General features: G+C 40.3%; 1 protein-coding gene across 1 annotated transcript in view; it reads left to right on the top strand.

Moving 5' to 3' along the window:
* The window catches only part of LOC111266053 (uncharacterized), a 43,209-nt gene extending 22,234 nt beyond the window's left edge, over positions 1-20,975 (top strand). The window contains exons 2-12 of the mRNA XM_022843187.2: positions 465-1,667; positions 9,623-9,803; positions 11,819-12,733; positions 13,109-13,371; positions 13,735-13,904; positions 14,320-14,426; positions 15,531-15,631; positions 18,128-18,286; positions 18,660-18,797; positions 19,259-19,386; positions 19,560-20,975. Of these exons, the coding sequence (XP_022698922.1) occupies positions 467-1,667; positions 9,623-9,803; positions 11,819-12,733; positions 13,109-13,371; positions 13,735-13,904; positions 14,320-14,426; positions 15,531-15,631; positions 18,128-18,286; positions 18,660-18,797; positions 19,259-19,386; positions 19,560-19,691 (3,495 nt within the window). The 5' untranslated portion in view covers positions 465-466 and the 3' untranslated portion in view covers positions 19,692-20,975. The remainder of the gene's footprint in view (positions 1-464; positions 1,668-9,622; positions 9,804-11,818; positions 12,734-13,108; positions 13,372-13,734; positions 13,905-14,319; positions 14,427-15,530; positions 15,632-18,127; positions 18,287-18,659; positions 18,798-19,258; positions 19,387-19,559) is intronic.
* The last annotated feature ends 4,996 nt before the right edge of the window (positions 20,976-25,971 follow it).

Genomic DNA, 25,971 nt, shown 5'->3' with positions numbered 1-25,971 from the left:
CCTTTTTTTATGTGGTCAGAAAAAAGCGGAAGAAAGCGGTCAAAAAAGTGAACTGAGTATGAAATACGACGGGCAGATAAGTATAGCATATGGCACCGTTGTCGTCGGTCGACTAACTTTCAATCAATCTATTGAGTTTATTTTGTACATCCGATGACTTATGTACCCACACTTGAATCCGACGTGCAGTAGTTCTAAAATTTCTAAATTATACAAATCTTGTCTCGCAGATTAATACTATACATATATGAATTGGACCTATTTTCGTCGCTTGCTAGACGTACGTTTAGCATAATCCTATATTAGTATACTGCTGACTGATGCCTACATCTGCACGAACAAAGCATTTCGATACAATAAATACGAATTTTATTCTATATGGTCAAAACTATGTATGCATTAATCAATAGTTTTAGAAACGATGTTTAACGTGGCCTTTCTTTTCCTTCTGTTTTTTCTTGCAGCTATGGCTCCCGCGTTATTAGCGGGGTCTATTGGCTTCCTGGTCATGCATTCAATGTCGCTTCTGATTTCCGTCTATGGGCAACCGTACAGTTACATTTACTTCAAGGGCCCAGGGGCAAAAGAGCCTACGTTTACCTTTAATCTCACGCATCCAAGCGAACAGCTTTCCCCGAATCGACCGCCGTCTGAATTATTTGGAGTCGTTATACCGCCAGCACCAGCTGCTCGTAATCAATCGGTTTCAAAAACAACAGTTAACTCAACATTCAGCCCCGTTTCAACATTAGGCGCGTCAGGAATAGAAATTCCTGCAGTATTTTTGGAATCCGCAGGCAAAAAGTTGCCAGCCTCTCCGCAGCTGTCGCAAACGAACCAAGCAAATTACACGACTCGTAGTACCGACAGCCCACCCTCAAAAGAAGTGAGTCGAAGCAAAGATTTCGCTACCCCGGCAACACCCCCAGTCAATTCGACTAAGAAACCCCCTCTTATAAGGTCAGTGCCGCAAAGATCTGAAGTGCAGAACATATTCGAAGGGATTAACGAAAAATCGAAGCCCTTTAAATTCCCGAAAGGCAAATCCGGAATTATGGTGCGACTCCCAGGAGGAGCGAGTTACTTTGTTGATTTCGGCACCACGTACCTTGATGAATCCAGCACAACGGCTCTTCTCGGAACAAATAAGACGACCACAACCCCATTGCCTGGTACAACTACAATCAAACCATCATCTCCGGTCGTTCGAACGCCATTGACCGATTTCACATCTCAGCTATTAAGCGGATTCACCCGTCAACCAACAGAAATAACCTCGAAAAAATCTCCACGGTTTACTCGACCTGATAGAACCCGTAAGCCATCTAGACGTCGTTTCCAAGATAGCAGTCTCTTCTCATCGAATAATGGCTCGGTCTCGTCAGTGCCTTCGACGAAGAAGCAATTTGATCGTAATCAAGTCAACGACAAAGATACGTCAAGAAGGTTCACCCAGATTCCAGTCATTCGAAGACCTTCCACAGGTGCTACCGTCCAGAATCGCGATGATCGAAGCTTCAAGAGCGAAGGACGCCTCAAATCGAAAGCAAGAAACAGCAATAGGGGCCAGCTGGGAGGAGCCAACGTACAAGTTCGCAGAAAAGAAGATGGAGGCGACAAGGGTCGGCCAGAGCTTCGCTTTGAGGGGGCTCGCGACGACGTTGAGCGTAAGTACAGATAATAGATTATTGTATGTATATGTACAGCTTTAAATGTGTCGAAGTATGTTTTTAGTTGCTAAACGGTAGTTAGCGCGCAGCGTGAACACGGCAGGTATTTCGTTGTGGTAATAGTAACAACAATAATAACACTTCTCATTAGAAAAGAATTATTACTTTGCTACAGATGGATTGTCTGTTTTATGTGAAATGACTTGCTTATGCAACGAGTGATTCCCTTCTAAAACACACCCTTATTTCTTGATGAATACTCTTATACATCCGCTAGGTTAGACTTCGTACATAGTGTGCCTATTCCATAAATTCATACCAATTTCGTTAGCTATTAATACAATTACAGATATGATAGGCTGATGGTTCCGTAGAAATGAAATAGTTGCATGACGATTGAGTCATAATGTTCATCACCATATAGAGTCACATGAACAGTGTTAGGATACAATGACACATGCTATTAGCATTTCTTAGGACAACAACTATCTACAGGCGTCCTATAGGTTGACTGGACGCGATTCAGCATCACCCTCTTGTACGTGTTCAATTTGCTCATCGACAGCCCAATCGGTCTTCGCTTGCATCAAGGCCAATGAATAATGGTAGTTTATTTAAGTGACTACCAAATTCACTTCTAAGTAGCTAAATATCTGTAGGTGTCAAAGGCTTACATGGCCTGTACGAGTCTATGTAGCACGCACATTATATGTATAGAATCATGTAGGCATAGCAGGCGGCTGACCTCCCTGGATCGAGGCATGGGCAGGGAAATGGGTCTTTGGTTCAAACTAGTAATTATTTTCTTTATAAATATACGTGTATTGCCCATCAAGTTCAACGAACCATTCGACATACAACGGACGTCCTAGTTGTAGCCAGGAAATTGTTTTCCATCATTGCCAGTATTAGCTTTGCAGTATCATTATCTATAGAATGATGTCTGATTTATGTATTCGTTCTAATATACATGGAATATAGACAGTGCAGCGTGTTTATCAAGGTATTCTGTCACAATAGTCCTGTCATGTGAACCATGATCCTAATTACGTCTCGTGTGCTCATCGTGTCAAACGACAAAAGCCATGAACAAGCCGAGCTGACCCGCTAAGAACGTATTGTTAGTTGGGTTCACAATAATATTGCAGATCACCCCGATACTATGATTAAACAGGGAGCACGTAAGGAAAGTGATTTTTTTTAAGCTGTTGCAATTATTTTTCTCAGTAACTCTCCTTTGCGACAACAAAAGGCACGGCGACCATTAATCAGCCGATCACTAGACAAGAGTATGACCACTTTGGGGTACAGGACGCGGGCCATTGTGGACAAACCATTGTCGACGACGCTGAGATGTAACGTTAGCATGTGCCCCCCTATATATACGATTGTTTTTTTCTCACCTAACTAACAAATTTAAGGCAGTTTTGTTTAGCGCAGCTCTAGGTGCACCGACATTAACATCGTATACAAAATAGATATATTTAATGCAGTGATATATGGCATTTTGAGCTTTGTTTCTATAATCGTCCTGTAGTCGCCATGTCTTCTTCCACCTAATGAGATTACTAACTGCTTTATTTGTCGGCTCATTGTTGACCTGCAATCTTTCTATTGAGACTGATGTTCTATTGCGGTCACCGCCTACTATGACAGGTATATCGTATGTGTATCAAAGTTGCTCACTCTAATTTGCTTGTAATATATTTACGAGTCAAGAATCGTGCCATTTTCGTTCGCTGGTCGATTTCTGTGGGTAAATGGCTTTTTACGAGCTTCCACGTTGTAAAAGCATCTTTAGTCTATTTAGCATACGTGCCTATACATTTGCCTAGTTCACCGAACAACAACTAAAATGGGACTTAGCAAGATTGTCAGAAGCCAATCAAAATAGCCATTCATGTGGCTTGTGCATAAACCGCGCTGCTGAAGAGCCAGCACAACATGGGAACATTTAGAACATAATGGTTGCATATGAAATATATTGATTGCCGCTTGTTTGCATTTGGTGATTAGCAGCAGATTAGCTGAGCAATTGAGCCGAGTAAATGATGAAGCTCGAAGTACTTTTAAGTTAGAAAAACGTTTTTCTACAAAAAAACTAATTTGTGTGTCAGACTTGATCAACGAAATACAATCGCTGCATTTTCTGTTACAACTGAATGATAGTCGCCGCCATTTGCTCGCCCTTTCTTTTGGTATTATACACTGAACAAAAGGATCTGTGCTTGGTAAACGACGACTGGACGCGCGTCTTTTCGTGACGTTAGGCGATCAGACAATCGATCTTCACATATGTTGGGTATCTTATTGTATCTAGAAAACGAAATCAAAGAAACTAGTGCTATCCGCCCTTTAACCTATGTAGGGTTTTGACGGATCTCACCTACTATGTCAGTGGATCGTCACTCCTATAACCTTAGCCACTACTGCATGTATTGCATCGAGGATGATTATCGCGCTTGCAATAGACAGTATTTTTTACAGCTTATTAAAATTAGATGCGTTCTGGTACCTGCTAGTGTGCGCGACCAAACTACCCAGGTTTTCTTTTCCTGGTCACGCATCAAAGTTTTCTGGGGCAACTGGAACTTTCGAGCCATTGAACAGTGGGACGACATAAGGGCCCCACATCGTCGGCACTGTGATTGCAGGCGCTACTAATGCGTCCTGCCATGGGCGACATTTTTCCATATTTCTGGAACGATTTTGACCTATGGTTGGTACAGATGACAAAACATATCAGGTGCCCCGTATCGACCAAGTGGTAGTCGCAGGGGTATTTACCCTGACAGCGGAACAGTTACAATGGCGCGAAAGAAACTTCGCTAATATATATATATATATATATAAGGAGTATGCTCTAAGTGATAGAAGCGTAGCGGTACAATTTTCCGCTGTTTCCTTTTCTCATAGACCATCTCTCCGCTGACGTTTCACTTTGTTCCCCTTCATAAGAACTGAAATGACCTCGATTTTTTGATATCCCTCCGGGTTCGGATACGACATTACATTCGTCTGTGCTTCTGTCGGCGGGTAAAGTTTGAGCGAAGCGACTTTTGAGCTATATGATGCAGAGACACACATATGCCTAAGATATGTCAGCCCTTCGTAGACCTCGATGGCCTGGCCGGTTTGTTGGTCGGCTAGGTAATACTTATTCTGTGCGAGTTGTGTTTATGTGACAACTTTTCTTATTTTCTTGGGTGCTTTGGCTACTTCTGGCTGTTTTTCACTAGAAGAAATAGAAGAAATCTGAACGTATAGGACAATTCCGAGACGGAAAAACAGCCACAGCAGAAACAGTAGCGACAGATCTTTTTGCGATAACAATATTCATTTTCCCTATATCTGTGCTGTTGTCTATTTTCCTCATTTAGTGTCGAGGCCCCGACACGCTGTCAATGTAGATATCGGAGAAAGTCAACGAAGCTCCAAGCAGCTATTTAATAGCTTGCCTCGTTTTTAAACCTTCGTCACCAGCAACAACTGCTTTAACGCGTTACGATTCACTTTGAAACAGTTAAAACACAATGACGGACTTAGCCAGACAAATATAAACTTCGAGAAATCAAGGGGACACGTTTGGTACGAGGCTAAAGTGTTAGGCTATTGATGACTTTATGGGTGAACATTTGCTAAGTGTAAATTTCATACAGTTCTAATAGAACCCCGTGCTGAGCGCTATTATCATCCGTTACCACCTGCCACCACGTACGTAGCTGTTATCACATGGTAGTATTAGAACTTTTTGAGACTATCGGCACATACTAATGACGATCTTCCCGCTACTACTGCCATGATAGAAAAGGTAAAGTAAACAGGCACGGTTAACGGATTTTCATTTTGTATCCACTACGCGAGCGGCAAAAACGCGGTAAATATATATAAATGCCGAATGACGTCTTATGGAATTAAAACCTTTAGCGACTATGGTTACAGTGGCCATATCGAACAAACATTCTTGTTATTTACTCTGAAGGCTGCAATGCTAAACGTAAGGGCTTCCCGTTCATGGACGACTGATGAACTTATTACTAGATAGACACGGATGCGCTAAGTGAGCTAAATTAAAGCAAGCATTACATATATATGCGCAATTAAACAACTATATACACATAAGATATAATACAAAAAGCACACATTCTAGCATCTCGCTCATCACCTTAAACGCACCTAGCCGGTGACCTTGTTGGTGGCGATCGTAGGCAAAAAATCCGCCAATCTAACCGTCTCCGCCCGCTCATCCACCTATACTTTTCCCGATTTTTGAGCCTTATTACCTATATAAACAAAAATGAACTGACAGAGATGATGGAATTCTTAATGCGATCTCTTAATGCGATCTTAATGGCCCTCCGGTTAACCTTCTCCGTCCTTTAACAATTGATACTGACCGATATAAATGTAAACAGAACGCTAGGACTGGTTCTGCGTTCATAATTATGAAGTGTCACTGTTCCGACCAATTAAACGGCCTCACTTGATGGTATGTAGTTAATATTGTAGTTCCGAACTTGAAAAATGGATATAACGATGTCAGACCATGATCAAGCGATACCTGTACTCATCTGAATTGTATGCATGATGAATGGTGGCATCTTTTCTTTGATAAATATGTTTCGAGATCTCTGTGCATACGTTTGACTCGAGTTAACATTTGATTCTATCATTTTTTTCCTATCGTTATGTTATTGTCGTCCCTGTGTGTTTTCTCCACACCGTCATCATGGCAATACGCCATTAACTACTAGGTATTGGGTGGTCCCCAGGGGGTGTCAGCAATGTGTGGGTACTACCCGCACGCCGCCGCCCAAACAGGTATAAAGGGCTAGGTGGATGTCGGCTTATTCGCTTTTACGGTAAACCTTTTGGGCAACGTTTACAGCCTATCAGCAAAAATAACCATACAAACATAGGTGCGCACATAGCCTAGTGCACGCATAGCCATATTCAAATGTTAATCTATAAAAAGCGAATGGAATAGAAAAAGAAGGAGCAGGTAAAACGGGCGAAAGTAAAGCTAATTTCAGTGACTGCCGTTATTAAACTGGTCCCTAAGCTACCTTGCGTGTCGTACGCTGTCGTCACCTCTGTTACCTATGCAATACAATGTCATAATCGATATAGCATTGAGCAAATAGCGAATTAGTCACCGTGCGATCATGCATCTATACATATATGATATGATATGCGCGTCTATCCCTAGGTGTGCGAACGCCGGGACAGATTTCTGTCCGGCGGGGGTCACTTGTTTGTTTAAGGGGGTCGTAATAGTAGTGGTTGGCCGTGGTAATCCTCGAGCTGTTTGAACGTACGCACCTACCAGGGAAGGCCGCTTTGGTCATCAGACGCCTCATTTCGGCTCCTCCACATTTTTGCCGGCCCCGAACTGGTTGGCTGATGCCGCCAGCGTTGTTGTGGCACGAGAGCGACGGAGCAGTGAAAAAAAAAATGAAAAGCAACAACAACAGCGGTGGGGAAGCGCGCGACACAGATGAAAAGTTAAGGCAATACCCACCTACGCGAAGCCCGAGCGAACCAGCTAATTTTTAGTCTAAGCGATAGCAACGACAAAAAAAGACGTCGCTAGTTTGAAAAAAAATGCCGCTACCGTATCTTGAATAAGACAGTTTTATTTCAACTGAATTTTTCTCGCTACTGCAATAGCAACGATGCCACCAACTGCCCGTCTACTCACCATCGATCGACATTGGCGTCATTTGACGTCGATGTTGTCGTCCAAGCGTTCACCGTAGCGGCATGGGGCCGCAGGGTATTGTGACGTCTTTGTCATTTTGTAGCCTTTTCTGTATTTGTGGTTTTCTCCCCGTAACTCCCCGAACTGTGCTACCGTTGGCGGCCGGTTGTGGCTTTGCCGATGTGTGTGCAAAACAAACACGGAAACTACAGCAGACCATAGCTGTCCATTGCTTTACGATATCCTATATGCTATCAAGGTAGGAATATTTTTACAGGTAGGATCTGGTTCATCCAATCAATGACAGGAAACGTACTCTGTGTGCTCTCAGCAGCTGCATCAGACAGATAATTCGGGGCTTCTCTTGTTTTGAAGCCTGAATGGCGCCGCTAGAAGCCTGACATGTACGTAGCAGAAATGATGCGAACTGAGTAGCAGACTTGACCGACTCTTTTCGTTAAAAAGAAAATTTTATTATTTTCTCATGAAAAAAATTCAGCGCTGAATGGACAACAAATAACAAGATAATATTAAACGTTTAATATTAACAACGTTAAATTCCACATTGTAATTGGTGAAAGTGTAGCAACGTTTCGCTATGCCGTAAATGATATAACGATAGTAAAGACAAAAAAAAAATGAAATATCAGTACAAATGCTTAGAACATCGAAAAAAAATTATATTGTTAAGCTCTTAAGTTAAGGTTCGCAGTCGAGAGGAAAATCTCAGTGACAGTTACTATTTTACTACTGTAAAAGGGTAGTTTCAAGATCAGTAGGAGACTTCTGGGCCAATCCTCGGGTAGGTGTGATGTCTCACAACGTCAAAGCTCTGAAGTCTCGTTGGAGTCAACCACCACGGAAGTCGTGAAGTATGTGCTCTCGACCTCGTAGGCACGTGGTAATATTTTACTCTTTTTTTTTTTTTATTGAATTTGAAGTTCATGGCGAGTATATCGAGCTTAACCTAATATGTTCATAGTGAAGCTGATAGAGCTAATAAACGTTATGAAGTTTTACGTTCTATGCTAGCGCTAAGCGTTGCTTCCGACAGCTGGCTGCTGTTGGCACGAAATGAAGTATACGTACATTTAAGTCACGTATTATTCCTTCAAATGTGTTATCATTTCCTCATCACAGCGACCACTGGTCCCAAATGTATGTGTGGACGTGATGGAAGTCTCAAATAAACTAGAAATATTATAGATTTAACGGAATGACAAGAAGGAAAAGTTGTTGAAACATATCCACCTAAGAATACAATTTGTTACAATGAGTCATATAGGTTAAATTGTATGCTTGTGCCATTCGATCGGCAGACTATTTTTTTACTAATGAAATTATTTGCCGATACGCTTAAGTAGCGCACGTAACTTACTAGCCTGAAGAACGATCGGCTGTTTTGCAATTCTGAGCAACTTTAGAGCGAATAACTGTAATTGTAAAATTATTTACACCTCAATAAAAAAAAACGTTTGTATTACTTATGAGAAACACAAACAAATATTGTAGAATATTTGTTGTGTCGGCATTACAATGTGACAGGATTTATGTAGGTTCAATATTTGTTACACTACAAATAGAAAAAAGAGGTGTTTCAATAGCCATTGCATAATAAGCCTATGATTAGTTACGATTAGGAGATGAAAACTTCCAGTGAGAAGCGAAGTCCTCATGAAGCGCACGTTTAGAAGCTATGGAGTCTCTCTTATTGCCATCTGCTTGACCATGTAAATTTCTTATACAGTTAGAAAATTTTTTCAAATATATCGTAATATACAGAACTAAATTGGTAAGGCCTTATTTGAAGCAGTCCTCAAAGAACGTTTTTCAACTCTAATCACGATAACAGGCGGCACGAAATGAGCAAATTCGTATGACATTGCCGGAGGCACACATCTTCAATATCGGCTGCGTCCTTCATGATAGAATATCGAGCTATCGAGCGCGCCAGATTTGAATTTCTAATTCGGATACTAATATAACAATAAAACGGATAATACCTACAATTTAAACTATGGCCATTGATTGATGCAGTTCTTGTCATCGATAAATATGTGTGTTTTTTAAACAAAATCTATCTATCGATCTATACTATCGAAAGTTTTTTTAGGAAAAACTGGATTGGATTGCTAATTAGCTAGCAAGCTAAATAATTTCTCAATAAGGTATATACATTTTCTGTATATTGTTAATTGATCGCTTCACATTAGAACTAATCATGCGACCCCATTCATAACTATGCGGGCAGACTTTACAACGCCGTTAGTGAGCCGTAAAACGGTGCCGACCCGTAAGCCAGAAGTGATTAAGGTTCTGCGCGACAAACTTCGACAGCAACAACTCGACGAGTTTGAAGAGTTCCCCCGGCAGGACGATGACGATTATATCAGCGATGATAAAAATGATGATCGGATCAACTTTAAGCCCACGTAAGTCTTTACCTATTGTTTATGCTTCGTTCGGCCCAACACAGGATAATAAGGCTACAGGGTATTGTAAAATCGGTGAACTTTGACACCTGTACGATCAAATGGCATACAACAATATCGTGAAGTGATACTGTGTCCACCAAATAACAAGACCCCAAGCGGCCATGAACCATAATTATCTAGAATGTGATGCAACTTCATTATATAGCAAATGCTGCGCCTCGAATGACTCGGATCAGCATGGCCGTACTGTACTGCACTCATTACCTTTTGCTAGAGTTGAAATCCCGCATCAATTATCAACAATGACCAATTCGATTTTGTCAAGGGCTTTGCATCTTCTGCAAATAACATCATAAGTAATGTGCCTTATCGCGATAATATTTCCAAAGCTGCTAGGAACTAATACGTATGCTATCGGTCCTTATAACAGTCAGAATAAAGGATTTTTAATCAGAATAAGTTAGTGGAGAAACGTCTGAGTTTAAATATATCCTAGAACTATACCTCTATACTAGACTTTATAGTTGATTATTTTGTTTTTGATATCTAAAATCACTAATACCGTCTAGACAGCGGCACTGATATTGCGAATATGGTATTGAAAGTGTTAGTTTAAAAGGTTTGTTTTAATCTTTGGTTCCTACCTAGACAATGGTAGGAACATAGGTAGGACAATAGAGATTAGGTAAGTAAATTCAGTATGCAAGTTACGTGCTGGTATTGTCCTAAATAACTAGAATATTAAAAAAAGAAGCATAGAATTTAATATGTGATCATAAGACTTATACTACGCACAGCCCGTCTAGCAAGTCGAAGATTATCCAACGAATTACGACCCAGGCCAACTGACCCCGTAAGCATCTACCACTCTTTTTTATATTAGCCCATAATACTATTAAATAAAGATTCGGGTCGATTCGAAATGAAATATAAAAAAGATTAGTGGGTGGTGATCTCGGCAGAAATAAATGGGATATATCTGAACTTAGCCCCACATTTGGCTCACATGGTTTAGGATTAATCCAATCAATGTAGTGGTGATCAGATAATAGTTTGAGAAGAATATTCCCATTTTCTAGAGAGAAGAAACCTGGGCAGAGTGTTGCATAGGAAACGATTAAATAATGATGTTTGTCCTTCAGCATCTATAGCTCTATTGCTACCTTTCTATGGATTCTTTCTCAATCTTACCTGTAAGATTTTGGGCAAAAGGCTTAATCTTGCGGTCGTAACCCTGTCTGCCAATGGATAGCTCCCACGAAGACTCTGTTATTACTTCTAGCTTACCGTTTTAATAATTTAATATTAAAATTAATCAAATCTAGAAGTGATAATTTTTTAACCAAATATTAAAAAAGCAGTATTTGGGCAATTGGTTATTTGCAATATTCATCTAGCTAGCATGGCATTACCATGGCAAAACAGAGGAGAATAATGCATGTAAACAATTCTAGGCCTCAACCTAAAGCATACGATTTACTGAAATCGGTAAATGTCTCGATTTCTAGTAAGATCATACAAAAGATAAGCAACCCATATTACAACCCTGAACTCCTTTTAAACTTATTTTATATTTGAAACGCATAGAGCTAGCTGAAATATTTCGATCATTCAGTCCTATCCTATGCAGCGAAGCTTACCCTCAAAGAAAAATTTCCAACGAAGAAGTTAATCATATCCGATCCAGCAATCCATACGTAAATACCCATCTAATACGTAATTTGTATTATCTGGTACAGTCTGGAGTCTTAAATTACGGCACCGTAATCACACATTAAAGTTTTCAACTGTATCGTCCGCGCTTACCTTCTTTATGTACTCTACAGTAGTACTCTGATTATACCCGAGTGAAAATCACAGTGATGGTCCATTAGCGTTCCCTGATATTGCCTTGTCCAATTGTTTTCGCAATAGTTCTTCCGCTACTCGGGGCTATATATATAACATGTCGGATCGAGTCGTTCTTCGGCTAACCCAGCTGCCGGCTTCGTTTGGCCGTCTTGTGCTTTCAGCTTGTCGTTGTTCGACCCAGCGCTTCGGTTCAATGGCATCGATGCCCGGCCCGTTACCAAGACTCCGGAACGGACCAGAAAACTAACACAACCAAGTTCAAGGTTCCCCACCCCGTCACTGCCCCCGTCGACATCAACCGTCGCGGATATATTTGGTGACGGGCGAACCTTCGCGCCAACAACAGCGCGTCCAGTGACGACGACACGCCGACCAACAACTATAAGCAGCACTACACCAGCGACTACATGGAAACCGGACACGACGACAAATTACTTTTCGACCGGTCGCAATACACAGCCACCGACAACCAACACGGGCACGACGTTCCTGGGAACAGTATTCCCTGATGTTAGCGCAGTTTCCCGAACGCCAGCCTTCCCGACTTTTTCCTCGTTCCCAACATCAAACTGGATAGCATCCGGCCAAACGAAGACGAGCCCTACCACGAGTAGGCCGTCCTTGCCAACGCGAGCCCCTACACTTATTACTCGATCACCTACGCCGAGCATTTTCAAGATTTCTGTCATCACAACGACACAACGACCAACTAATCCCACCACCATAAGGACATTCCGCCCAACAACATTCACTTTTCTCACGTTTCCACAAACGTTGACAACTACCTCTCGGCCGCAAACAACGTTCCAGGTACCCATCACAACCACTGCAAAACCCAGCTCGACGCGATTCCCTATGAAGACCATACCGTCAACGCTAATGCCCAGTATAGCCTTTACTACAGTGTCCCGGCCCTTAACTACTTCGAGATTAACGACGACAGAAAGGCCGCTTACGACAACACTGCTGCCGACACAGGCTGTAACCGCCACGTCCTCGCCAGCACGTCAAGGCCCTTTAAAGACCTCGACGGACTTTGCTGTCACGTCGCGCGCTGATTTCTGTCCTGAGAAACGGTGCGTGGACTTTAATGAATGCGATTAAGTGAATAAAACAATGAGCTGTTTAGGTTTATCTGTATTAAACTAACTTAGACGAATGCCCAGTGGCTAGTGCCCAGTGGACCTCGGAAGTGGGTCGAAGTCGTACGTAATTCTCAAGTGATGCTGCGTATCTATGACAATGTGCTTCATATCTATGAACAACCATTATTTACCCATAGATGCCTGATAAATTTGCAATTGCAGAACGGCTTAACATGTGATAAGAGCCAGAATTGAATCGCTCTTCTTTATTAGGCCAAATTAGGGTTCGGGCGATTCAGCCTAGAGCTTACGACGAGAGCAGAGCAATTTATTAAATATATTCCTTATTTTTTTTTCGCGTTTAAGGTACAATTCGAAACATACCCTTTGTCGGTCAACGACATGTCACACTGTGGAAAGGGGCCTGAAGAATGGCGAGGAACAGGAGATCCTTTACGCACATAACCGATATCGTGCCCAGGTGGCTACCGGATCAACTCATTATTCGCAATTGCAGCAAGCGAGTGACATGCTCCTACTCGAATGGGACGATGACCTGGCAGCTACGGCACAAGCACATGCAGATCTTTGCAGTTTTGACCATGACTGTTCTTCGTGCAGAAGAATAGGTTCGTCTTGTAACTGCCGCTCATTATAGAATTTAATTTGATTCTGGAAAATTAAGCTTCAGCTGAAAACACCGAGTCAGCAACCGTATATTCAACAGATAATCTAATAAATTAATTTGAAGATGATTTACATTTTCAGCCGCATCACAAATAGCATGATGCATGACGATCAGTCTATCAGACGCGTCTGCGGATAAACGCGTAGAAAACGAAGTGCATTTAGGTTAAAAGTGCACGATGGATTATGCGATTTTATGAGCCGTTAAAGAGATTTCAGTAGACTAATTTGAAGGACAGTGGACACAAGTACATAAAATGGTAAGGTCGTACTACTGTTTCATTTTTTGAATTTTCTGCTTTTAGCCAAATTTTCATCAGTCGGCCAAAACCTCTGCCTGGACCAAACAAATGCCCCAAATCCACAGGCAAATTGGACGGCATGTATTAAGCAATGGTTCGATGAGGCACTCCTTGTTCGGCCATCAGATATCCACCCGTACCACTTTATTCATGACACCGGTCACTTCACTCAGGCAAGCATATGCTATAAGGGACAACTTTATGGTTTTTCCGGCTAACGACTTTGGTTCAATAATAAAAAAAAAAAAATAACGCGCGCTATTTATCGCTGGCTCTATAGTACGTTGTTTATATTTTTGTCTCATAAAACAATTCATCATCGAAAACTCGGAACGTTTTACTTCGAACAGTTTGTTCGTTCATGCTGTTTATATCAGTAGTGCATTGATTATCAGACAAGATCCTGATAGTAGATTTTTCCATATTTGTTTATAAAACCGTATTATTGTATGCTCAGGTGCAGTTGAGGTTATGCTATCAGTGAACAAAAGAAGAGGAGAAGCACATTTTTCCCGGCGCTTGATGAATCTGCATTTTAGTTATAAAAAAAAAATTGAAATAAGTTGTTTATGTATCTGTAATCTGCAGATGGCATGGTCGCGCACATGGAAGATTGGATGCGGTTACGCGATGTACCCCTCGAAACAGCCACCATACGAATACGATCTGCTTTACACTTGTAATTATGGACCCTCGTAAGTGACATCGTCCAGCTAAATATCAGTATTTTCGTTGTTACTTTTGTTAAGTTTGAAGATAGTAGAGTATCTTTAAAATAAATATACGTTAATCTGCAAATTCTAAAGCGAACTATATATTACTCATATCTATCTAGGAATTAAAAATTTTCCATACGAATATGTATATAAATGTCTATATAGTATCTAGTGTACAATACGTATATAGTATATAGGTATACAAGATGCCATCTTGGACCCAATTATTCAGTCTGTGTGACGCTCTTAGCTTTGTATTCTTATGAAAAAAATTGTGCTAATTTCAATTCGGGACGATGATTGCCAGTACTTCTGTGACCTTTACTAATGAGCCTTATTTAGCATTTCATTTGACTTATTCCGCTTCCTGGCGGTTTCCGTTGACAATATCTGTGTATGCAACGAAATTTCCTCTTTAAAGTAAAAGGTTAACGTTAATTGTACTTACCGGCTGCGCCAATGTGGACGGCAGCAAATAAAACGAATGGACCCAGAAGGACAGAACTGCCTTCAATTTAATTGCTATGTGATGATAAAGTTCTAGTTAATTTTAACGAAAAGAACGTTAATCACAAATTTACCCACTGTCGCCATTTCCTCGCAGAAAAACAGATACCTGTTATTGTACAATGCAATGTACGGTAACATACGTTAGTAGAACATAGTATAAATAAGGTGCGATACAATGCCTTGCAGAGGCCTGGTATGGGCTGGTAAATATAACCACCGCAATAGGGAAGTCATCCGCTCCCCTTTCCTAATAAAAAAAAAAACTACACATCCATGGCCATATAGAGCGCAACTTTAGTCACTGGGTTAAGTACAGATTATGCAGTACAGGCTAATACATACAAGAAAAAGAATTATACACTTTCCTCATGTGTTGACTGCTGTCGAAGACGAAACGTTGGTACTTCCCTCACGGAATGCACCTTTTTTTTTTATACAGGCGTTACCACTATTACATATTCTAAATTTGCAAACTTAAAAAATACCTTTACTAATTGCATCATCGAGATTAATGAGTGCGAAAAAAAAGATTAGCAACATCAAGAAGATGTCGTTATGGTTTCTGCTTTACAGAGGGAACACTCTAGGAGAAGACATGTATAAGCTGGGCGCTCCTTGTTCGCAATGTCCGCGAGGTACGAAATGTATGAAGAATGAGTTTTATGGACTCTGTGGTAAGTTGTGCTAATCTTCTGGTATCTTCGACGTAATCTAGATAATATTTGGCAAGCAAAAAATAACCGATCTGGACTGCTAATAATACAGTATACTGTCTGGCTAACTGCGGTTAATACTGTACCATCAGGCCACATTAAACCAGCTAATCCAAAACAAAAAAGTGGGGGCCTATCGCAAAAATGAATTACTCAAGTGTGATACTATAGCTTGATAATTTTTATTCAAGCTGAACGAAGCCACCATAAGCCACCGACACAATAATAATGTATCTTCCACCTCTATGAGGTATTTTAGTCAGCTTATTAAGTAACATGTCAACTAATGCGGATCGTGATCTCACCACTTTTTACAGTTACAAATATCTCCAATCGGAAGCGTGAAATTATCGGGACACTGCGACATGTTAGCGGCCTGCATTAAAGGACAAACCCTTTTGTCGTGATAGAAATGAAAAGAGATCCAGTGTTTTACTAACACATACAATTATTTATTTATGCCTCACTCAGGGTCGCACACCGTAAATTGTCCATCTGTTTCTGCGCGGTGATGTTAACATAAGGAATCCATATCTCACGTACTACGTGCGCTTATCATAAAAACAGTTTTCAATAATCGTCACACTCAATACGTTGTGATAGACTACCACTCCGCATCCAATAGAGAACGTCTACGATGACCATTACCTTCACGCTGCAGAAAGCTGTCGGTGCAAAGCCAAAAGCCATGAAACTTGTCTTTAGATACCTGTAGCACAGAGGCAATCTGGCTAATCGGAAATAACAAAGAAAACAGAATATCCGAGTTCTGCTCTATTAGTAGCACGTATTATGTAGTTCCGAGCTTGCCTATACTATATTAATCCTGGTGATAAGGATGCTACGATGGTTACTATGTCGATTCACTACGGGTACTCGAATAGATACTGCTATAGCAAATTGACTTGGCGTAGTCAACCTTCGACCTAAGAAAACAGGTTTGAGATAAGTTTACGAACAAGGCCCCATATCAACATGCCTGATATCGTTGTCCTATAAACCCACTTGATACGATCTATTTACGTTTCTACCATAGGGACAAAAGATACCTTCCAGATGAGAGACGGATCGAATGCTTTCAATTGGTAGTAAAGATTTCGCACACACGGAACGATCTGATTCTGTAAATCAAATGTCCAATATAATTAATAGAAACGAACCTACTTTTTACTCAGCTTTAAAATCCCATATATATATATATATATATATTCCCTAACGATTGTCGTGTTGATCTTATCGATCGTTATTGCAATAGATACAATTCCTCATGAAGTTAATGAAGCTATGATTAGGACTGATGTTCACTCAAGCAGACGTGCATTTTCCTACTGAACATCTTTGTCAATAGCGTACTACGTGAGATTAACGTAAAACAAATTAAGGGAATGTAAGTTCGTACTAGGCCACTTAATGCTTTCTCTCAATAAATCCTGTTATTTCATTAATACGATGCAGAAATGCGTTCTGAGGCATATTTTAGACAGTCTGTTTAATAGCTGCGAAATACTATATAAGGCACGTGAAGCTATACTCCACCCATCACTAATCTTACGGAATAATGCAGGATGTCTGTGTAACTTTTACTACATCACCAGGACTCCCTGCGATCTGTAAGATTAGAAAATACGGTAAAAGGTTTATTTCCATGGAACTAAATGACGCTGTTCCTTTCTTTATATAACCTTAAATGGCATCTTATGATACCTAATAATACATGAATAGGCAGAGCCCACAGATGTTTTGTAGATCTTTTTCCATTTTTTAGAAAGATTCTCCACTCAAATTTTGTAATATGCGCGTTTCTGGTCCTATGATGCGTCCCGCTATCTTGGCACTAGATGGAAGGCAAAAAGTTTGTTTATATTTTCCGTTGTTATACTGATATAGGCAGCTCGGGCACACTAAAATTTAAGGTTTCATTAGTTTAAGCAGAAGGTGATAGAAAAGGTTCCGAGACGATATGGAATTCCTTATAAGGGAAATTGTCTACGATGCTTATAGAACTTGTGTCGTTCGCTTTCAAAGTATTTAGGGCAAATACATTCTTTCATAAGCACGCGTATACTACACCTTTTTAACCCTTACACAGTTCCCTTTATTCACTCTGTCAATTATTTTTTCTTTTCTTTGAACTGACTTATTTTCAAAGTCGGAACTAGTTTTGAGATGGTCAGTAAAATCTAGATCTTACCTACATGCTTATTATTATTTATCGGCCTATATTATTACTTCAGAAGCTAACGGCATCATCGTGCCCTATATGTTACTTGAATATATAACGAGTCGTGGGCTGCTAGGGTATCTGCATTCTTTCGTGATATCTCGATCACTTGGCATATTAGCGTTAAGGTGAAAAATAATGGTCCTACTACAAAAATACTACTATATTGCCTAGGTCCTCCATATAAAAATAAATGAAGCATAAAATCATCTCTTGGACGTGATCTTCGTTTCCAGAAGCAACGAGTCCCTCCGGCCCGATAGAAGACGATGTTAGCGTTGAAGCCGGAACTTCTCTCCTACTGGATTGTAATTTTCATACATTTTCGCGCGGATCAAGCGACTGCGACATCACGACAAACGGCCCTTTCGTAATGAATGCGCCTTTCGCAATTGGTACGGTGCTCCACATCTGTAGACGGGGACCTTAACTAGATTCGCCGGTCGAGTAAAATTTTTGCATCTATTTTTAACGGTCCGGGGTGGCATACATAATTAGCCACTGAAAAGCTTTGCCTTACTTCGTAGACCCATTTTACCTATACTTATACAATAAAAAGCTCTATAAAAAACGTAAAGCTCTTATCTCTTAAATGGATATCTTGGCAATTATCGAATTCTAATCAGAGTCCTTTCTCTTTAGTTATGGCGGTTCTTAATCTTAATGGTTAATGGTGAATTTAACTTTGACAGCGTTTCTTTAGTTAAAGACTTTATCTCCTGACATCGTAAAGCCCAGTGTGGTATCTGAACATGATTTGCACTTCAGGAAGCCATACCGAAGTGGTGTTGCGATCTGGCCAACAAGCGCGACTCACCTTCCAAAAGCAGTTCCCATCTGAAAACCCGATATGCGTTATAGTAGATTACGACGTTGGGCCTGGTGAACATGGAAAATCTAGTTTTGGTAAGTCAACAAGAGTGGGGTGGTGAAGGGGTCAGATAGTGAATTCTCACTGTATCTATCTTATACAAGTATGAGCAGTTACGGATACCCGTTGTAGTCTTTCGGTAAAAGTCGCTACGGTTCGTCACATAGAAGAGATTATGGTACAATGTACTTTATATAATGTGGTGTACCTATACGATACACTGGATTGGTCTGAGAAGAAGCGTTAGGATTTGGAGGATGGATAGTCACGGTCTTCTATTATCTACAGTAAAACTGAATTTCCTTCAGGATGTTCCGATAAGTAAATATCTTAGTTCCGATCCCGAGCTGCGTGTGAATGAGCTCATGTTTTCATTCCTCGTGAGTCGCCTGCTTGTAAGGCATCTCGGCGTAAATTGGACTGAGCAACTAATGAAAATTCATGATCGTCATTACTACATTAGCTAACTGAAATTGTCTACATGGATGAAATTCAGGCAAGATGCTGTTGCAAGTACGAGGCAAAAACTACGAAGCTGAAGCTAATTTCGGTGACCCTAGTGACGAGGGAGTTCGAAAGTTCTTCTACGATGTCGACACACTTGGTATCGTCAAAAAACTTGAAGTAAGTAGATTTTACTTCGACCATAGCCGACTTCTGTTTTTATGTCAGCACAAGGTACTATAATTTTCGTCTTCTATTATTGCGCCTTTAGTCCCATAGGAGAAGTTGCAGATAGTAATTTCAGTTATTATAATAATAATAATAATAGAACTTTACCGAATGTTCTTCCGTAGCTTTCGTTCGTGTTTTCCGTGCCAGCCGGATCAGAGGAAACGTTCTTTGACCTGTACCGAGTACAAGTAATCGAGGGCACCTGCTATGGATTTTACCAGAGGAACCAGCTCCGGGCAAAAGCGCGAGCATAGAATTGGGCAAACTTTCCTCGCAATCGATAATACGAACTGCCTGCCGTTGTGTGAAGCGTTTGCACAACGACGTCTGCGGACCAGTCATCCTCGTCACTCGTAAACGTAGCGTTTAAAAATATGGGAAAAGCGTGACACGGCAAGTGGCATGTTCTGGACGAAACCTATTCGCATAATGAGACTGAAAAAACTAGTTACCAAGTGCATCGTCTAATCGATACTTTCTTGCTAACAATCTTTACTTCTGAAGGGGTGAGCTCAACGGTGGTTTCTTCATCTTGTTTACTAAGTTAGCATTCTGCTAATGAATGCAAGGATACAGGGTTATATGGTTTGTGGCGGAGTTCTAATGCGATACGACAAAATTGTGTTTGTCTGAGAACGTTATACCCGCTTATTCTGGGATAAATAGATGAGAATAATGTTATACTTGAAAAAGCAACTAACTCCATTTAGAGCAAGAATTGAAGAGTTCTGCAAGCATGTTCTCGACTGAAATGATTCCTGTTGATTATCTTGTAAATATGAGTGGTGATTATATTATTATAGACGGTGTAAGTTTAATACAAAACGTCAATGGTTACGTTGAATAAAGCTGTAACAATGTGTGACCATACGCCATTCGTAGAGCCTCAAGTTCACCAAGACAGATCCATCTCGTTGGATTCATGTTATTTCAGTAACTAGGATCATCTTTGATTACATCCTAACCAGCGTCATGTTTATCATAGTAGGTCAGCAAAGGCTATATTATCGAAAATATGAACCATTTATCCTAACCTTTATTTATACAACGACATGACCTTCCAATACTGTTCCCCCGTAACTAAATGTACCTGTACCGGGTTTGTTAGGCGTTTCTCATGCAAGGCAAAAGAACAATCTAAGGATGATTGTTGAGAATTTTTTCTTCCCATTTTAATGGACACGCATAAAGATCAAGCACGGATTAAACCCTAGCCAAACACATCACTCCCTACCTACCTACATAGTCACACATGTGCCGCTTGACGAATACTTACCTTTGGCACAAAGTTCTCAAAATATAATTGAACTATCTATCCTGTGTCCAATCGAATTCTTTATTGGGTTTGTATCCTAAAGCCGATCTAATCACACAACTTGTATAAGCCCCCACCAAACAGGCACCTCTATCTAAAGGCCAACGTGTGATTTGTTAAGTGAAACACACAGGCCATCGGTTACCTTCACCCCCCGCCCGTGTAGAATACATAAAGCTATGTATGTTGTACATTGAATAAACAAGATATCAATCTATACCAAGCGCGCGGTATCTTTATTTTACTCTATTATTATTATTATCAGTATTATTCTTATCATCATTTATTAATATTATAATTCTTATTATTAATTAGCACAATGATATATTTATCCGCAGTGCTTCGTCGATATTAATCTTCAACGGTTCTTCCGCACTATTCACTTTATCAACCACGTCACGTAAGTTGCTTCCACCGTGATTTCCCGCCATTTTCTCGTTACGTTCCTTTCAATTCGCTTAAATTTATTATAATCATCATCACCCGTGAGTCCGAAGTGATGTGATATAAATATAATATGCAATAATGATTTTTTGCCTACACCATCTCTAGTCGTATGTCAATCTGGTCTTCTTGATATATATAATGAAGGAGTGGAACCATTCAGTCTGTCTATAGGTTCTATTAGGGGAACCATCATTGGTTCGTACATCATCTCAGACAGCACGTGACCTTGCCGTACGTAACGCTGAGATAGAGATGTCATTTTGGGCAAATGGTACGCTCGCTAACATATCATCGGCAAAATCAAATGTAGCTTCCTCTTTTCATCAAATTCCTGCTCAGTTGTCACAATGAGGAACACAACTTAACTCATTTTCGAAGTAAAATTTATCTTATTTTAGTGTCTACGTGTGGAAGGTTAGATCTTGTAGTTGGCATTAATCTTAACTCACCAATAAATAAATAATCGGTGAAATTTCGGTAAACAAATAATCAAAGCATGATAAATCAGCGGCGACCTGATTCTTCTTTCTTTTTGGTTTTACTTCTCTGGATTGTTGTTGAATTTTTATTTCCTGTCCACCCTTACATTGTGCCGACGATAGAGCCATGTTTATTTTTGCGTTGTTGTTGCTATTAATAGCTCTATTATTACCTTATAAATCGTCAAAAAAAATGCCAACTTTTTTCCTGTCACTGTCAGTTGACGTAGGGTAACACAGATAGAAAGGACAAATTTGCAGCACCAAATCACCCAACAGTAGATTAACATTAAAAGCAAGCATAGGTTTTTACTTTTATCTAAGTTAGGGACTTTGGCTGAGCTCTTCGTTATAACGGTTTGAAACACAAACAAAGAAAGAGAAATCGTTGTGTTCCAATAGAAAGCGCAAATTTGATCAAAAAGATCGAAGAAGTCTATCACTTATAAATCGGCAGGAAAGTAATAGTGACACGTTAGTGACGAGTGAAAAGCACCGATTTCCTTTTTGTTTCATGTTCCACTGCATTGTTTTTATCTTCCGTGTCCTCACTTAGGTTCATTACCGCTCAGCTCGCGCTCTATTCTTATTTCACTAAAGGTCACCCTCATATTGAGCAACAGGACACCGGATCCGACGGGTCCTTTAAAGACGTGCACACGTGGGGCGTGGCTTTTGACCCCAAAAGTCGATGGCCTCGTCACTGATCGCCCGAACGACCTGTACGTGCAAGGCGGCCAAAGTTAACTAGCATGGCACATGATTACATTACAGTTTTACCTTCTTCTCCGTCTCCAATCGAACGCTGTTTAATTGTATAGGTGGATGTAGTTGCGGCTTTTGCACACAATCGACTGTTCGCCTGCCGTTTCATTTGGTTCGTCATTGTTGTGTTTTCCCTGCAGGAAGCAGTGCAACTGCTGGCAGTTGCCACTGCTCATGATGGACGACCGGCCGGCCGGCCGGATGATGGAGACTTGAAAGTGTCTATAGTTTTTTTTATCAAGAAGATGCGTCTGTACTATAGAGTTCTACTAAATAGTTGTAATAGCGGTAAAGTGAATAATGTAACGTCAAGTACGAAACGGAGTTAGGTACTATACGAACATTAGAGGAACTGTTGTTTTCGTAGAGGCTTTCGCCAATCTGCTATGACCAAAAAGACAGATGAACTACACAGGTCAGATAGTTATATACTTCCCTTCATACGTCTGTACATAGAGCTAGGTCCGCGAAGAATTACGAATTTTTATAAGTTCTGCTGTTTTCACCTCGATGAGTTGAGTGGTAGATTTGGTAAGCGCAACCAATTGCAGAATCTGCGATTTCGGTAATTTAAGAACAAAAAAAATTCAACATACCTTAACTCAATCAATGTGAAGAAGCAGTCTCGCACTATATGTAATATATATTTCCACCCTATACTTCTAGCCTGATACACATCTATAACAAGAGTGACTATCAGCCATCAAAATCATGTATTAGAACCAGATACAGTCTGATCTTGTATTGGACAAATGGTGTCGTTTTTTTTTTTGATTAATTATAATGAGCCTGTCGGCAAGTATTAGAATCATTATCATAGAAAATAAAGCCAAACGATAGTGACCCATACATAGTAATTGGGATCCGCCTTTTAATGTTGTGCACCAAGAAATCGTCAGATTTTTGCTTGTTTTTCACTTCATTTGGTCAACGATCAGTTAACTTAAATTTCAAAGGTATCTACATAAATCTATTTGACTCTAATTAACAGTACTAGCAGTAGTAATAGTAGTGATCGAAAGAGCGAGTTCTAAAACAGCGATGAGAAACTGTCCCTTCATCATAATCTACCTCACATGTCACTCACGAAACGCAGATCTTTCGCCATCAAACGCTCGCACGACGTCAAAATACGTTGCTACGTAACAGTATTCTCAGCCCTATTCCTTACAGACGGCGCGCATCTTATAGCCATCGACCTAGAAACCTTTTAACTCGCTTGTGGATTTATATCTATCAAAAATGGGCTGCTTCTAGTTATTATTATCGCAATTACTAGTCAGTTTATTACGTTTACCTTTCAGATACTCGTCCCTTATGTTGTTAATATTACTGTCGGTATAATTACCGTCATTGCGTTTATGTATATGTAAACATGTATATATATATATATATATATATATCGATATATATATATATATATATATATGTGTGTGTGTGTGTAAGTAAATGTAATGTCAAATGTTGTCGGACGCACGAGAAACGAAATTCTTCTTAAGTGATAGATAAGACCTTTCTGTAGACGTCTCTTTCTCCTTTTCATATACCAGTCGACCTTTTTTAAGATAATGGCATAGAAAATGAGTCTGTGCTTTACGTTGTCTACTTCCATGGACAGAGTGTGGAAAGAGTTCCCTTGGCCTACCTGCATGCTCTAGCCCGAATATACACCCCCGTATCTCAGAAGTACCCAATGCTATTAAGCGCTTCGTTGGCACGCCAGCGCGAGCCGCCACAACACTCGTACATGATGTCCTCCCAAAGAATAGTCCGAATGGTAAGAATCTCCCGCAATACTGCTATCCGTTCAATCGAATTGTATTGTTTTTTCTGTTATCCTGACGCTGTTGCCTAACGATCAACCCGATCCCTAGTGGCTTGCCACGTTTGTGCTAGATCTAACCTAGTAGCATGCAAACGCTACACCCTTGTAGAGCAGTATCGCTATCGTCTGCTCGATAATATCACCTTTTCCGCCGTACTTTCGCTACTAGCTATGGACGCCCACGGATGGCAAGTATCGATTTCAACCTCAGTTCAATCGGACGGCATCTATCTGTTGTAGTGTGCTCCTTTCTTTACGCGCACTCTACCTTCGATCATTCAGTAATGAGTGATAGTAATAATGATTACGATGAAAGCCATCATTATCATCAGCATTCGCTAATTAGAGGCGATTTAATCAGCCCGCTAAGTCCACAGGATTCTTACCAATGCTTTCTTTTTATTAGGATTTATTATCTATATACGTATTGTTTATCTGTATATAGCGGATTGATGTCTGCATTATTGATTCGCTGTCCTTCTAATTAATATAATATCACTCTCTAGCTCTTGGACGATTCCCGACTCATTCGAAGCCTTCAGTTGAATAATGCAATCGATGATGAAGGATATTGCTTGCCCAATATGTACAAGTTATTTAGCAGATTCCGTCGTTTAATAGTTGCTGCCCTTGCAGCGACGCTTATAGTTATAAAAGTTCCGTTTTTTTTCCGCAGGTCCCCGTTCCGACCTCGCGCCAGTACTTCACCAGAAGCAGATTCTGCAGGAAGCTGCTTATCTATAATATTCTGGCTATTCATCATCCAGGATGAAAACGTGTTGAAAATACCTCACTCTATCAATAAATGAACAATCTAATACGTAGTATCAATATGATCATTAAATAAATAGTGAGCCGTTGATGAACGTGACAATTCTATCATTGATGCCTGTTGATTGACGGAAAACTTTTCGTGGTATTTCATATATATATAAAGGTAATTACTATCGTAGTTGTTTTCAGTTATGAAGACTCTCTTCATTAATTCTTTTTACATTCGTTACTGTCATTTTTCATTGTCTTATCATATTACAAACAGTCAAGCAATACAGCGGTCGCAATTATGGTACAGGTTCGATATGTTTGGCTGGTGGGCTTCAGTATAAATGTTTCTCATTCGAAGTAACGTAGACTCTTCGAAAGTCTCGTTAGGGTTAGCGGCATCGACACTGACCCGAAGACTGATGCCTCCCGTTGTGTAAGCTCTTGTTTCGTTCTCCTGCTATCTTCACTCACTGTAAATAGTATACATATAGGATCTTCATAATAATAGTAGTAAAACTGTTGTTGAAATTCATTACTTACAGTCTAATTATATGATAGTTAGATGATCGAGCTTGAACCTCACTTTCAGTATTAATAGTAATAGTGTTTGGACAAGTCAATTCTGCACCGATCCGGTTATTTTAGATGGCGTGCTTGTTAAACGCTGCCCTCGGCCTGCTTCCATTCGCTAAATAATGTCTATTGCGCTTGTTGGATTTAGGCGTCGCTGTACTCCGCTTGCTCATCTCTTAACCTCTAATAGGTAACTGTCCATTAATGCGTACAGGTAAGTGTGTGTGTGTGTGTGTGTGTGTGTGTGTGTCTGTGTGTGTGTGTGTGTGTGTGTGTGTGTGTGTGTGTGTGTGTGTGTGTGTGTGTGTGTGTGTGTGTGTGTGTGTGTGTGTGTGTGTGTGTGTGTGTGTGTGTGTGTGTGTGTG

This window comes from Varroa jacobsoni, unplaced genomic scaffold (genome assembly GCF_002532875.2).
Source record: "Varroa jacobsoni isolate VJ856 unplaced genomic scaffold, vjacob_1.0 scaffold_1047, whole genome shotgun sequence".
NCBI classification, from domain to species: Eukaryota; Metazoa; Arthropoda; class Arachnida; order Mesostigmata; family Varroidae; genus Varroa; species Varroa jacobsoni.
This window is presented reverse-complemented; position numbering and strand designations above follow the sequence as displayed.